At 45.0% G+C, this 15396-nt stretch overlaps 1 protein-coding gene across 1 annotated transcript; it reads right to left on the bottom strand.

The window, feature by feature from the left end:
• Positions 1-284: 284 nt before the first annotated feature.
• On the bottom strand, positions 285-10996 carry cav1 (caveolin 1). The gene is made up of 3 exons (XM_064929349.1): positions 10706-10996; positions 9748-9918; positions 285-2516 (listed from the first exon to the last, which is right to left on the bottom strand). Exons 1-3 carry the CDS (start codon positions 10739-10741, stop codon positions 2175-2177), a joined length of 549 nt encoding a protein of 182 aa, XP_064785421.1. The 5' UTR covers positions 10742-10996; the 3' UTR covers positions 285-2174.
• Between the last annotated feature and the right edge of the window lie 4400 nt (positions 10997-15396).

Below are 15396 nucleotides of genomic sequence, written 5' to 3'. Positions count from 1 at the left end.
AAGGTTATGTAATCATGTGAAATATCATAACATGTGAAGTGTTCCAAAATCACGTTTTAATATGATTTTACATGTGAAATCATGTGGTTTTTCCGTGAGCAAAATGCATTTTTATATACACTAAAGTGGCTCCGTGTTCTGGGTTATTTTGCCTGTAGGCTTATTTGCACAATGTAGGCTAACATCAAGTTCTCTCTAAGGTCAAAGTCACATGACAACAAAGAGAGACTGATTCACAAACCAAAACAACACAAACAAAGAAGCAATACAAGTAGGCTAGCAGATTTGATTATACAAATGTTTAATGTGCACAGCGTGATGTGAGATTGTACAGTAAAAGCAAGGGAAGGAAAAATTCAATTTGAATATAAAAATACATATGACCTTTTCATCAAGTCAAAAAACAAATTAAATCAAGCAACGTGCTAATATTTACCATCTTCACAGACAGCAGGTAGACAAAAGCTGAAAGAGTCAAAGGAGACATCCCAAAATATCACCATATTTCTTAGTGCACTACCTTAAAACAGGTCCCATACTGCGCTTCGGTTAAAAGTAGTGCACGATATGAAATAGGATGCCATTTGGGATGCAGACACAGTGAGATTCATGTCAGTATAGAACAAAAACATGCTCCCATTCGTTGTCAAACAGCAGTGGTCTCAGGGGAGGGAGACCGGTTAGCTGATTGTCCTTGTTTGGTGGTGTATGTCCACAGCCAACAAGCAGAACGCTACACCAGACCAAACTAGTCAACCAGGGACTTAACTCATCCAAACTCATTTGGGGAAAAAACTAAATAGATTATATATGACAATGCTACTCAACTTGTGCATACATTGGGCAAGGCGAGCATAAAACAACAACATTGAAACAAAGCTTAAAAGTTCTTCATCTACAGAAGGTGTAGTAATTAAAAGCCCTGGTTATTTAGCTACAGCTACCACAATGTGTATCAACATACAAGGTGCAATCCTGCTGCCCATTTTACAAGAGAAGAGACCTCAATGGTATAAAAAAGGTGTGAATGTATTAAAACAAAGATCAAGTGATTTTTCTCCCGAGATTCAAATTCAAACTTAAAAAACATTCTTGGTCACATAGAAGCAATATGAAAACTCTATTTAAGACCTTGTTGTCGTCATGGAATTTAGTTTCTCTGGCTTGTAGTAGGACTGGAGCTGAATGTTGATGGAGAGAGTGATTATGATGTCATGATGTGGCACTGGGCTGAGGGCAGGGCAGGCTCTGTGAGTGAGGTTGTCCTATAGCTGTGTGTCTGTCTGGGCGTATAGACTGACAGCAGTGTGTTCGTTGGCTCGGTGGCTTTGTGGTGGGGTGGCGGTGCATGCAGAAACAAGGGCAGGTTCAGTGTTTCAGACTGGGAGGTTGGGCAGGCATGGGGGAAGGGGTGTGAGAGGGGGTCAGTGGGGGTAGGGGGGCTGAGGGGGTTGATAAGGTTTTGGGTATAGGATTTTGTGCTGTGTCAGGTGGGATTTGTCTCTCAAAACAGCGCAGCGGGACAGGCACAGGGATATCCCCCCTCTCTCCCTCCACCCCACCCAAACCATCCCCCTCCCAAAAAACAGGCCCCAAACACACAAACCCAGCAGAGTGGACACCAACATCCATTATATGAGCCTATCAATCGATCAATTAATTAACTTACCAGTCATTCAATCAATACCCCAATACCCCCTATTAAACAAGCTATAATCAGAGAGGGTCACACAACATTTTGGAACAATGGAAGGAATGGATGGGGGGGGGGGGCTAGCGTGATGCTCTTGCAGTGATAAACAACGCTAACAAATACAGAATAAAAAAATGAAAGAAAAACAAACAGAAAAACAAAGAGCCCAAGGAATGACACTCAATGTAATCCTGTGCCCCTGTTGGTTAAACCAGCACTGGAGAGAGAAACCATTGTTGTCTAGGAAGAAAGAGAAGCGGGACCAGATGCTCTCTATTACTTGGTCCCCTTACCTCCAATATCCCTACCACAGCACTGGAAATGTCTCACCTCTTCTTTTAGCAGAAGTTGTTCCCTCTTTTCTTTTTCTTCTGGTGACTTCTCCCTCCTTTCAATCTGTGTTAGTTATGGTTTCCACACCTCCCCTCCTTATTCCCTTCCTCCCTTCCTCTTCCTCTTCTTCCTCACTTCCTCGTCTTTTCTATACCCCCTTGGTGGTGCTGATGCGGATGCTGCTGAAGCACTTGCCCATGGCTTCGAACAGCGGGTCGCAGAATGTGTGGACGCAAATGGAGTAGACGCGGCTGACACAGTGGATCTCGATCAGATAGCTCTTGACACACGGCACCACCGCCCAGATGTGAATGAAGGACAGGATGGCGAAGAAGATGCCCCAGACCAGCGCCAGTGGGATGCCCACCAGGGCAGTGAGGAGACGGTAGCACCAGTACTTGGTCACTGTGAAGGTGGTGAAGCTAGCCTTCCACACGCCGTCGAAGCTGTACGTGCCCGCAGGCTCTGCGATCACATCCTCAAAGTCCACCTGACAGCAGAGAAGAGTAATTGTTAAAATCAAGGAACCAGCAATGATTCAATTAGACAGTCAATCTCAAAGCAAAAAACTGATGAACAAGATTTTAAAAAATGAAAACAGATGTTGCCCTCCAATAGATTTGTGCCCCTGTTCTGAAGTTACACAAGTACTAGAAATATTACAAGAGATGTATGTCTCCTCATAGTGACTTGTACGAGCAGTCAAACCAGGTCAAACTACCCTCCCTCCCACCCTCCTACCCCACCCTTCACAAAACATTTTGTGATTGCTACACATGCTGTATGAGGCCCTCCTACTCTCTCTACCCTCTTAAACCATCTCTTCACATTCCTGACAGACACTGATACACAAGACAGAGACACATACTGTAGAAGTGTCTGAATCAGAGGGCAAATATCCAGCACCCTATTCCCAAGATAGTGCAATACTTTTGGTCACAGCCATCGACCTATTCCCAAGCACTGGTTTTGGTCAGAACCAGCCAGCACCCTATTCCAATTCAATATAGGAAATACGGTGACATTTCAGACACTGCACAGTTCAGTTTACAAGGCCCGTCTCTACCCTGGAGTTCTCTCTAATACAGTTCAGTTTACAAGGCCCGTCTCTACCCTGGAGTTCTCTCTAATACAGTTCAGTTTACAAGGCCCGTCTCTACCCTGGAGTTCTCTCTAATACAGTTCAGTTTACAAGGCCCGTCTCTACCCTGGAGTTCTCTCTAATACAGTTCAGTTTACAAGGCCCGTCTCTACCCTGGAGTTCTCCCTAATACAGTTCAGTTTACAAGGCCCGTCTCTACCCTGGAGTTCTCCCTAATACAGTTCAGTTTACAAGGCCCGTCTCTACCCTGGAGTTCTCCCTAATACAGTTCAGTTTACAAGGCCCGTCTCTACCCTGGAGTTCTCTCTAATACAGTTCAGTTTACAAGGCCCGTCTCTACCCTGGAGTTCTCCCTAATACAGTTCAGTTTACAAGACCCGTCTCTACCCTGGAGTTCTCCCTAATACAGTTCAGTTTACAAGGCCTGTCTCTACCCTGGAGTTCTCTCTAATACAGTTCAGTTTACAAGACCCTTCTCTACCCTGGAGTTCTCCCTAATACAGTTCAGTTTACAAGGCCTGTCTCTACCCTGGAGTTCTCCCTAATACAGTTCAGTTTACAAGGCCTGTCTCTACCCTGGAGTTCTCCCTAATACAGTTCAGTTTACAAGACCCGTCTCTACCCTGGAGTTCTCCCTAATACAGTTCAGTTTACAAGGCCTGTCTCTACCCTGGAGTTCTCTCTAATACAGTTCAGTTTACAAGACCCTTCTCTACCCTGGAGTTCTCCCTAATACAGTTCAGTTTACAAGACCCGTCTCTACCCTGGAGTTCTCCCTAATACAGTTCAGTTTACAAGGCCCGTCTCTACCCTGGAGTTCTCCCTAATACAGTTCAGTTTACAAGGCCCGTCTCTACCCTGGAGTTCTCCCTAATACAGTTCAGTTTACAAGGCCCGTCTCTACCCTGGAGTTCTCTCTAATACAGTTCAGTTTACAAGGCCCGTCTCTACCCTGGAGTTCTCCCTAATACAGTTCAGTTTACAAGGCCCGTCTCTACCCTGGAGTTCTCCCTAATACAGTTCAGTTTACAAGACCCGTCTCTACCCTGGAGTTCTCCCTAATACAGTTCAGTTTACAAGGCCCGTCTCTACCCTGGAGTTCTCCCTAATACAGTTCAGTTTACAAGGCCCGTCTCTACCCTGGAGTTCTCTCTAATACAGTTCAGTTTACAAGGCCCGTCTCTACCCTGGAATTCACTCTAATACAGTTCAGTTTACAAGGTCGTCTCTACCCTGGAGTTCTCTCTAATGCAGTTCAGTTTATATTCACCACCTAAGAGCCTCCAAGATCCTGTATTAAAGTCCTCCCAGCTACAGAATATGTGGAGGTCTCTAGTACCTACATGTAATAAAGAGAAGCCGGATGGGCCCCAGTAAACCATGACATTTATTTATTTTTAGTGTAAACAGACTTCTCAGGCGATCGATGGGTTTGCGACGTGCCTCTCAAGTACCCATGACCTCATATATGTTTAGTGCAGATTGTAAAGTGGAAAACACACACGCTTGCTCTCTCTCCTTCTTTCTATCTTTTTCCAACTCTCTCTCTCACACTACCACTCGCACTACCCCTCTCTCCTTCTCTCTCTCTTTCTCCTTTGCTCTCTTCTTTGCTACCAAGCCCATGATACAGCAAATATTTATTTTACAGTCACTTATTGCGTGTGTGTTTTGTCTGCGAGAGACGTGTCGCTGTCAGAGGGTTTAACATCACCTGTGTCCAGCGCATTTTCAAGTAAAAATGCATTTTCAATATCAAAATAGGACTCTGTTCATTTTATTCAGTAGTCAATCCTTCCAGCTATTACTGTGTACACAGGGGACTTGCTAAACTAAACAGGCTAAACTTACAGGATAAAATAACAGTTGGTGGTGAAGCTCTTTAATATAAATCTCATTGTTCTTTACGCTGCAAAACCCAGCAACATCCATTTCATTTTCCAGAGCCATACATCTTGAGTACTGTATTGTACAGAGCCTTTGGAAAGTATTCAGACCCCTTAACTTTTTTTCCACATTTTCTTACGTTACAGCTTTATTCTAAAATGGATCAAATAAAATACATTTCTCAGCAATCTACACACATTACCCCATAATGACAAAGCAAAAACAGGTTTTCTAGAAATGTTGGCAAATGTATTACAAATAAAAAACAGAAATACCTTATTTACATAAGTATTCAGACCCTCTGCTAGTGCATCCTTTTACCATTGATCATCCTTGAGATGTTTCTACAAATTGATTGGAGTCCACCTGTGGTAAAATAAATTGATTGGACATGACTTGGAAAGGCACACACCTGTCAAATAAGGTCCCACAGTTGACAGGGCATGTCAGAGCAAAAACAAAGCCATGAGGTCGAAGGAATTGTCCATTGTGCTCCAAGACATAATTGTGTTGAGGCACAGATCTGGGGAAGGGTACCAAAAACATTCTGGAAGAAGTTGGAAAAAGTAAATGGGAGAAGCTTGTAACCAACAAGACTCTTCCTAGAGCTGTCCGTCTGGCCAAACTGAGCAATTGGGGGAGAAGGGTCTTGGTCAGGGAGGTGATCAAGAACCCGATGATCATTCTGGCAGAGCTCTGGTTCCTCTGTGGAGATGGGAGAACCTTCCAGAAGGACAACCATCTCTGCAGCACTCCACCAATCAGGCCTTTATGGTAGAGTAACCAGATGGAAGCCACTCCTCAGTAAAAGACACATGACAGCCCGCTTGGAGTTTGCCAAAAGTCACGTAAAGACTCTCAGACCATTAGAAACAAGATTCTCTGGTCTGATGAAACCAAGATTGAACTATTTCGCCTGAAAGCCAGGCTTCACATTAGGAGGAAACCTGGCACCATCCCTACGATGAACCATGCTGGTGGCAGCATTATGCTGTGGGGGTGTTTTTCAGCGGCAGGGACTGGGAGACTAGTCAGGATTGAGGCAAAGATGAAGTACAGCGAGATCCTTGATGAAAACCTGCTCCAGAGCACTCAGGACCTCAGACTGGGGCAAAGGTTCACCTTCCAACAGGACAACGATCCTAAGCACACAGCCAAGACAACGCAGGAGTGGCTTCGGGGACAAGTCTCAATGTCCTTGAGTGGCCCAGCCAGAGCCCGGACTTGAACCCGATCAAACATCTCTGGAGAGACCTGAAAATAGCTGTGCGTCCATCATGACAGAGAAAAGTACAGTCAGCTTGAGAGGATCTGACGAATATGAGAAAATCCTCAAATACAGGTGTGCCAAGCTTGTAGCGTCATACCCAAGAAGATTCGAGGCTGTAATCGCTCCTAAAGGTGCTTCAAGAAACTACTGAGTAAAGGGTCTAAATAGTTTTGTAAATGTGATATTTCAGTTTTTATATTTAATACATTTGCAAAAAGAAAAGAAAATAACTGTTTTTGCTTTGTCATTATGGGTATTGTGTGTAGATTGATGAGTAAAAACTCCCAGATTTAATCAATTTTAGAATAAGGCAGTAACCTAACAAAATGTGGAATACTTTCAGAAGGCACTGTCGGCTCACAGACACAGCTTCCATCACTTCCATGCAGAACAAACGAGAGGTCTGTGTAGAATGGTTCTGATGAGGGCTGTCAGCAGCTGAAATGTAACGTTTAAAAAAAAATAAAAAAAATACAAAGCTTTTAAATTGTAAACGAGAAAAAGCCCAGTTTAGAAAAACATAAATATAAGATAAAATCCCATTTTTTTCAGGCAGTTGTTATAACTTTGCTATGGATGATTGAACTATAGTGGACAGAGAAGAACATTATTCATTAGAAACACCCCTAGGTAATATGGAGGGAAGTATATTCTTTCTTTCTTCTTAATTTATTGGTGGGCAAGTCATGTTTGGCTAGATAGATACAATGTCTCAGCACCTATCACCCCTTTAGGGATTTGGCATACAGTACAACAAACTAGTTCTCAGGGACAACATGTGAGCAGTCTGGTTGGCTGAAATCTGGAGAGAGACCTGTAATATATTTTTCCATTCTGTCCCTAGAGTGCTGAATGCCTCAGTTCAGTGTTTCCTCCACCATTGTGTAAGTAGGGCAGTCCATCCCTACTTAGCTCTGTTTGCCCCCACCTAAAAGAAATCATTTGGCTTCAATTGATTTCAACTGAAATTGTTGCTGAATAAATTATCCCTGAATGTTGATTTGGAGCCTTTGTTTACACCCCGCCTGGACAATCTAAGGAAAACACTGCCTCAGCTTGTCCATTAAGCCTAAATGTCTTAATTTCCCAATATAATGTACCTCCCGCCTCCCTCAGGGAGTCCCGGCATTCTTGAGAGTTTGGCAGGGAGATGTTAACTAGCGGCTGGTTAGCGAGCCGATCGCTGCTGTCTGGATTGCACAGTGTGGCCGTGGGTATGTCTGCTCAGCTTAGATTCAGCCCCATCGGGGTTTAACAGGAGGCTGCCTGGCCATAGGCTATATAAAGAACCAGGCTTTATGAGAGGAAAATATTCTATTCCCAGGGCAAACTCTCCAAACTCTGCATGGATTTCATTGATGGTGATTCTTTGATGTGGCCGGTTGAGGGAGTTCAGCTGCCGAAATTTCAACTATAAGATCTACTGGTCCACATGGTTCTGCAGAAGGAGAGAGAGTAGTGTGTGTGTGTGTGTGTGTGTGTGTGTGTGTGTGTGTGTGTGTGTGTGTGTGTGTGTGTGTGTGTGTGTGTGTGTGTGTGTGTGTGTGTGTGTGTGTGTGTGTGTGTGTGTGTGTGTGTGTGTGTGTGTGTGTGTGTGTGTGTGTGTGTGTGTTTGTGTTCCCTGTTCTGCATAATAGCAGGATAGTTAGGGCACCCCAAACACACACCTCCATTGACGACATTTAGAACTCCAAACCTCTATAGCCTGGGAGGAAACATGTGATTTCAGATGATTACACTAGCGGTCTGTAGATTTGATTAAAAGAGCAGAATCATAAGGCTGTATTCTATTCTGAGCATACTGGAGAGTCTGACTCACTGTCACAATGGGTTGGTAGGAAGCCAGAGAACGAGACAGAGAGAGTGTAATGTTCACTGTTCATTTTTTCTTTTTTTCTTGTTTATTTCACTCTTGTTTATTATCTATTTGACTTGCATAAATATATGTTTCTCATGCCCAATAAATCCATTTGAATTGAGAAAGGGAGAGAGAGAGAGAGAGAGAGAGAGAGAGGATTACTGCAAGACAGGTAAAACTCTTTTTTTTTACAATTATCTCTACTTTTATCTAAAAGTAGAGTGGGTTGGGTTCCCTGTTACCATTAACATACAATATTATATTTTTATATGAACAAACTTATTGAAATGAAATGGAGAAACTGCACACAAGGAGGGAGACTAGGAGACAAGGGTGAGAGCTTATTGTTTATTTCACTTCTGTATATTATCTACTTCACTTGCTTTGGCAATGTTAATAACATATGTTTCCCATGCCAATAAAGCCCCCTGAATTGAATTGAATTGAGAGAATGTGGTCATTGCTCCCTAGTTGACGCATCCCTGTGAATTGCAGAGAGGGAGGGAGAGAGACAAAGGGGGATATAGGACAGAGCAGTGGGAGGGGGAGAGGGGAGGGGAGAGAGAGGGAGATCCCTTTGGCCTGCCTGCTGCTGCAGCTACTTGGGTGTTTCCCAGTTTTATGAAGGCAAAGTTCACTACTTCAAACGGCTGACCCTCTCCCAGTGGTAACTGACTCTTTACAGATGAAACAATAACCACGCTGGACATGAGGATAGACGGACAGTCTATGTCCCAAGTGGCACCGTATTTCCTATGTAGTGCACTACTTTTGAACAGGCATATGATGCCATTTGGGACACAACCTCTGACTGTGTCACCTGAGCCTTTCTGTTCCCACCAACGCATGACAGGTCGTTTTCACAAGTACCACAGTAACGTCAGCGAGGGTTTCTCTCAACAAATTCATAGTTTACATAAACACAAAATGGGCACAGTGTGGTTGGAGTCTACTTTGGGAAATAGGTTTGCTCTGCAATAACGCACTCACTGAATATGAGGCACGTGTAACTATAAAACAAGGACTGTAAAACAACAGCAAATTCGTGATGTTTCCTCCATTCCAAAACTGGAGCAAGGATGTTCAACTAAAGACTACAGCCGCACCAGCAAAATAGGCAAGAGACGCTGCTGCGTACGCATCACATTTACGCATGTGTTGAGGCCTTCACAAACCTAATCTGATCTATGTAAACCATTGTAAACTGGGGTCATGAATCCGAAAAATTCATAGTATAGTCTACACACGAGAATGCCATGCGATCCACCAACCACTACTTTGGTACGCGCGCAGCTTACTATGCGTATTTAGCAGCTCATAGTCTGCCCAGTAATCGTGTGAGTGACAATTTCCAGTCTTCCTGGGTATATTATAATGGGAACATTCATAATATAATGTGTCCAAGTACAAAACCAACTCACATGCAATATTGGAACTGAACTAGTTTTAGTTTAAACCACGATTTGATTAAAAAAACTGTATAATAGTATCAAACCAGTCTAATAAATAAAGTAAATTAAAGGATCCAAAGTGAAATCTTACTAGGCGAAAAAATCCATGAACAATTATTTCCCTTCATGTAAATATACCGTCTACGGACTCACCTTTACAACGTCGTCGTTTATGTGCTTGGGGTCCCGGTTCACCAGGTCGATCTCTTTCGTATGGACATCCTGCATCGTCTTCATCCCGCTCATACTGTCATTATCCATGTCTTTGTTATTAGGTTTATAAATGTTCCCTTGTTTTCTGATGAACGGCGAGTGCAGAAATTCCTGTGGGTCCGGAGGTGAAGAAGAGAAGCGTTATAAATGTATAAGTTAGTGGAGAGACGGGCAGAGAGGCAGAGAAGGTCGACTTGACCGGAGCGCACCAGAGTTAGCAGCCTGTCCCAGCCTGAGATGGTTTTAAAAGAGTAGCACCACACCCCTCAATAGCAGAGATCCGTTTCTCACCGCAAGGGGTCATCTCCAAGCGCTCACACATTCCGTGCGTAAAGATCGTTCGGCTGGCCATTCTCTTTAAACGCAGAACCTTTCTCACATAAGGCATCAAAAGAGTATTTTCACTAATGTAAACTGTCATCAACTTTTAATGGAAATTGCATTTTCGATTGACTTAGTCTAATATAATTAACGATCTAACCAAAACTTTGACAGACTTCTAAGTGCGCACAAAATGTGTGTTTCAAGTGGATTAAAAATGAAATAACATACAGAATCTTAGAAGCGTATGCTAGTTAATAAATAACTGTAAATGTATCATGCCCGTGCTAATGGAGACGAGAGGGGCTTGCACATTTGCCCAGTAGGAGTGGGAGTAACGTTCACAACTAGGTGCCAAAAAAGATTGGCAACTAGCGCTTTGGAGTTAAAAATGTTCCAGTTTCCCAATCTTCCAAGGGCATGTTCGATAAATGTCACAATGAGAACGAGCCATAGAAAATGTGTTGCTCACAGATTATTCAATATCCATAATAAAAGTATAAATACAGTAAAAATAAAAAGTGTAAAATAAAAAGTTGGATTGTGACAGGATACAGAGTCCAAAAGAAAACCTTACCTCGTCAGTTTCGCCGTCCTTGAGTCCGCCAGTCATGCTGTCCCGCGCCTGAAGTGCTAACACACCCGTTTGTTGTTGAAGCAAGACCGTGTCAGCTTAACAGAGGGAGCAAATCAACAGAAGGAGGCGTGGGGACTGTTTGTTAACGACTTGGGGGCTCCTCCGGGGATATTACCAAATCCTATCGCTTATCTTTACGTTGCGCTCATTGAACGCTAAATTCAAGTTAAGGCGCCGGAGAGACCTGAGTGAGAAATCTCGGCGTGCCTCTGCATGGACTTAATGAATGCTCTTCTTATTCATTCAGTAGTCACCTGTTTAGACAAGCAGTGCAGCGGGATGAGAGTGTAACCCGTCATTAACCTACTGCTCAACACATTACGCAGGATCTAGTGGTGGAGAAACTGACTTGATCTGTTCAACTACTAAGATGATGTTTTCAATTTGGCCTGTGTGTGTACTATGTGTCGTTTCTGCTGGCTGCTGTTGTTCCTGAATAAACTGAGAGATTGGTATCCCCCAGCCCTATGCTCTGTCACGATTATGAACCTGTTCTGGGCATGGTGGTCTGTTTACATTCCTTTATCTGATTCTCGGCTCAGGGAAACAACTCAGCTTGGTTTGGAAACGACATCAGTCCCAGAGACTAACAGACATGTCAGGGGTATTTTCAGCCTGTGTGCTTGTGTGTGTATGTGTGTGAAAGAGTTTATGGGGGTTGTAATTGGTAACCTAGGCTACACAGTACTGTCCCTCTTCATTGCAGAACTCAGCCACTAGAAGTTGACTGTAGCTATTCTCGAGGGAAGAGAACCAGATCAGTGGGAATCTACTGCAGAGTTAGCTAAGGTCTAGACTATGCAACAAGTCTGTGTCCAGCTTTCATGTATTAAAGGTGCTTTAATGTCCCAGAGGGGAAAACTGTACTGCTGTATGCAAAAAAGGGATACAGCTGCTTTTTCTTATCAGTCATGTATCAGTGCTATTTGTGCAAGATAGATGGTTCTGGAAAATATGCCTTCTGGCTCCAGATCACACAGTGAGTTCCCAAATGTAGAAGAAAGAAGACCCCTTCCTCTTGTCTTTGGCATCAGGGAACAGAGAGAAGTAGATGAATACACTTCACATTAGACTGAAGGTCTGTAACCAGGGGGATAACCGTAGGCAGAAAGTACATGTGTTGACCCAGATACATTGAAGGCTCATAAGTCAAACAACTCATAAATCTGGGGAATTTCGCTGGACGGACGTTGTAGAACCATCATCGCAGTATGGAATATTTTTCACATTCTACCGAATCAGTAGAATGTTGTCTGTGTGTAAACCTGCAGATTATCATTATATAATATTCTTCCAAGTCAGTATTGTGCTGTGTGTAAACCTGTAGGTTATAAAATGAGCCCCAGGTCATGCTCCATAGGCCCACAGGCAGAGGCAGCTCCTTCTCCTCCGAAACAAACACCTTTCTGGTAAGAAGAGGGGCGGGGGCGTATGCCTTATGGCTAACGAGACGTGGTGTGATCACAGAAACATACAGGAACTCAAATCCTTCTGTTCACCTGATTTAGAATTCCTCACAATCAAATGTAGACCGCATTATCTACCAAGAGAATTCTCTTCGATTATAATCACAGCCGTATATATTCCCCCCCAAGAAGACACATCGATGGCTCTGAACAAACTCTATTTGACTCTTTGCAAACTGGAATCCATCCCGAGGCTGCATTCATTGTAGCTGGGGATTTTAACAAGGCTAATCTGAAAACAAGACTCCCTAAAATGTATCTGTCATGTCTTGTTATGTCTGTTCCTGTCCTTTCTCTTCATTCTCTCTCTCTGCTGGTCTTTTTAGGTTACCTTCTCTGTCTTTCATTCCTCAGCTGTTCTACATCTGCCCTAACTAGCTCTTTCACTCTTCCCCACCTGTTCTCTCTTCCCCCTCTGATTAGGTCTCTATTTCTCTCTCTGTTCCTGCTACTTTCAGTGGCTGATTCTTGTTTGTGTTTTTTGATGCCAGAAGCAAGCTGTCGTCTCGTTTGCTTCCACCTTGTCCTGTCGGAGTCTGCCTGGCAGGAGCATCCTGCACTATACTAACGTTCTTTTTGTTCCGCTGACAACGTTGGAAGAGGATTTATGCCATTCCTGTATTTTCATTAAAGAACTCTGTTTTCTGTTAAAACCGCTTTTGGGTCTTCACTCAAGCTCATAACAGAAGAATCAGACCAAGAATGGACCCAGCGGCTCCGGACCCTTTTCACTCCGCCGTCGAGATCCAGGGAGCGATGCTAGGCAGACACGAGGAGGAATTGTCTGCTGCTCAACATGCCGTTGAGACCCTGGCCGTCCAAGTCTCCGACCTCACAAGACGGGTTCACCAACTCCACCTCGATCCACCGCCCACTTCCAGGGTTTCCGAGTCTCCGGAGCCCAGGATCAACAACCCGCCGTGTTACTCTGGGGAGCCCACTGAGTGCCGCTCATTCCTCACTCAGTGTGATGTGGTGTTCTCTCTCCAGCCCAACACTTACTCCAGGAGCGCAGCCCGCATCGCCTACGTCATTTCTCTCCTTACCGGACGGGCGCGTGAGTGGGGCACGGCAGTCTGGGAGGCGAGGGCTGAGTGTATTAACCAGTATCAGGACTTTAAGGAGGAGATGATACGGGTTTTTGACCGTTCTGTTTTTGGCGAGGAGGCTTCCAGGGCCCTGTCTTCCCTATGTCAGGGGAATAGATCCATAACGGATTATTCTATTGAGTTTCGCACTCTCGCTGCCTCTAGTGACTGGAACGAGCCGGCTTTGCTCGCTCGTTTTCTGGAGGGTCTCCACGTCGAGGTTAAGGATGAGATCCTCTCCCGGGAGGTTCCTTCCAGTCTGGACTCCTTAATAGCTCTCGCTATTCGCATAGAGCGACGGTTTGATCTTCGTCGCCGAGCTCGTGGAAAGGAGCTCACGTTCTCCGTTGCTCCCCTCTCCACATCACTGCCACCTGCCGCATCACTGCCACCCTCCTCCGCCGGCTCGGATGCTGAGCCTATGCAGCTGGGGGTATTCGCATCTCGGCCAAGGAGAGGGAACGGAGAATCACCAATCGCCTCTGTCTCTACTGCGGCTCCGCTGGTCATTTTGTCACCTCATGTCCAGTAAAAGCCAGAGCTCATCAGTAAGAGGAGGGCTACTGGTGAGCGCAACTACTCAGGCCTCTCCTTCTGGATCACGCACTACCTTTCCGGTCCATCTCCGCTGGCCCGGTTCATCTGCTTCCTGCAGTGCCTTGATAGACTCTGGGGCGGAGGGCTGTTTTATGGACGAGACCTGGGCTCGGGAACATGACATTCCTCTCAGACAGTTAGGGAGCCCAGGGCCTTGTTCGCTTTAGATGGTAGTTCTCTCCCCAAGATTCAGCGTGAGACGCTGCCTTTAACCCTCACTGTCTCTGGTAATCATAGCGAAACCATTTCTTTTTTAATTTTTCGTTCACCTTTTACACCTGTTGTTTTGGGTCATCCCTGGCTAGTGCGCCATAACCCTTCTATTAATTGGTCTAGTAACACTATCCTATCCTGGAATGTTTCTTGTCATGTAACCTGTTTAATGTCTGCTATCCCTCCTGTTTCCTCTGTCTCTTCTTCACAGGAGGAGCCTGGCGATTTGACAGGGGTGCCGGAGGAGTATCACGATCTGCGCACGGTGTTCAGTCGTTCCAAGGCCACTTCTCTCCCTCCACACCGGTCGTATGACTGTAGTATTGATCTCCTTCCGGGAACTACTCCCCCCCGGGGTAGATTATACTCTCTGTCGGCTCCCGAACGTAAGGCTCTCGAGGATTATTTGTCGGTTTCGCTCGACGCCGGTACCATAGTCTCCTCCTCCTCCCCCGCCGGAGCGGGGTTTTTTTTTTTGTTCAGAAGAAGGACGGGTCCCTGCGCCCATGCGTGGATTATCGAGGGCTGAATGACATAACAGTTAAGAATCGTTATCCGCTTCCTCTTATGTCTTCAGCCTTCGAGATCCTGCAGGGAGCCAGGTTTTTCACCAAATTGGACCTTCGTAACGCCTACCATCTCGTGCGCATCAGGGAGGGGGACGAGTGGAAGACGGCGTTTAACACTCCGTTAGGGCACTTTGAATACCGGGTTCTTCCTTTCGGCCTCGTTAACGCTCCAGCTGTCTTTCAGGCACTAGTTAACGACGTCCTGAGAGACATGCTGAACATTTTTGTTTTCGTTTACATGGACGATATCCTGATTTTTTCACCGTCTCTCTCGATTCATGTTCAGCACGTGCGACGCGTCCTCCAGCGCCTTTTGGAGAACTGTCTTTATGTGAAGGCTGAGAAGTGCACTTTTCATGCCGCCTCTGTCCCTTTTCTCGGTTCCGTTATTTCCGCTGAGGGCATTAAGATGGATCCCGCTAAGGTCCAGGCTGTCATTGATTGGCCCGTTCCTAAGTCACGCGTCGAGCTGCAGCGCTTTCTGGGCTTCGCTAATTTCTACCGTCGTTTCATCCGTAATTTCGGTCATGTGGCAGCTCCTCTCACAGCCCTTACTTCTGTTAAGACGTGCTTTAAGTGGTCCGTTTCCGCCCAGGAGCTTTTGATCTTCTTAAGAATCGTTTTACATCCGCACCTATTCTTGTTACACCTGACATCTCTAGACAGTTTGTTGTTGAGGTTGACGCGTCAGAGGTGGG

The sequence above is a fragment of the Oncorhynchus masou genome, chromosome 22 (genome assembly GCF_036934945.1).
Source record: "Oncorhynchus masou masou isolate Uvic2021 chromosome 22, UVic_Omas_1.1, whole genome shotgun sequence".
NCBI lineage: Eukaryota > Metazoa > Chordata > Actinopteri > Salmoniformes > Salmonidae > Oncorhynchus > Oncorhynchus masou.
Note: the sequence above shows the minus strand (reverse complement) of the source record. Positions and strands in the feature narration are given on the sequence as shown.

Bases quoted from the DNA above. Each gene is read 5' to 3' on its own strand.
- cav1 (XM_064929349.1), bottom strand. From the start codon at position 10,741: ATGACTGGCGGACTCAAGGACGGCGAAACTGACGAG. The intron at 9,919-10,705 runs GTAAGGTTTTCT...CCGGACCCACAG, and splicing joins AGGACGGCGAAACTGACGAG to GAATTTCTGCACTCGCCGTT. The intron at 2,517-9,747 runs GTGAGTCCGTAG...CTCTGCTGTCAG, and splicing joins TAAACGACGACGTTGTAAAG to GTGGACTTTGAGGATGTGAT.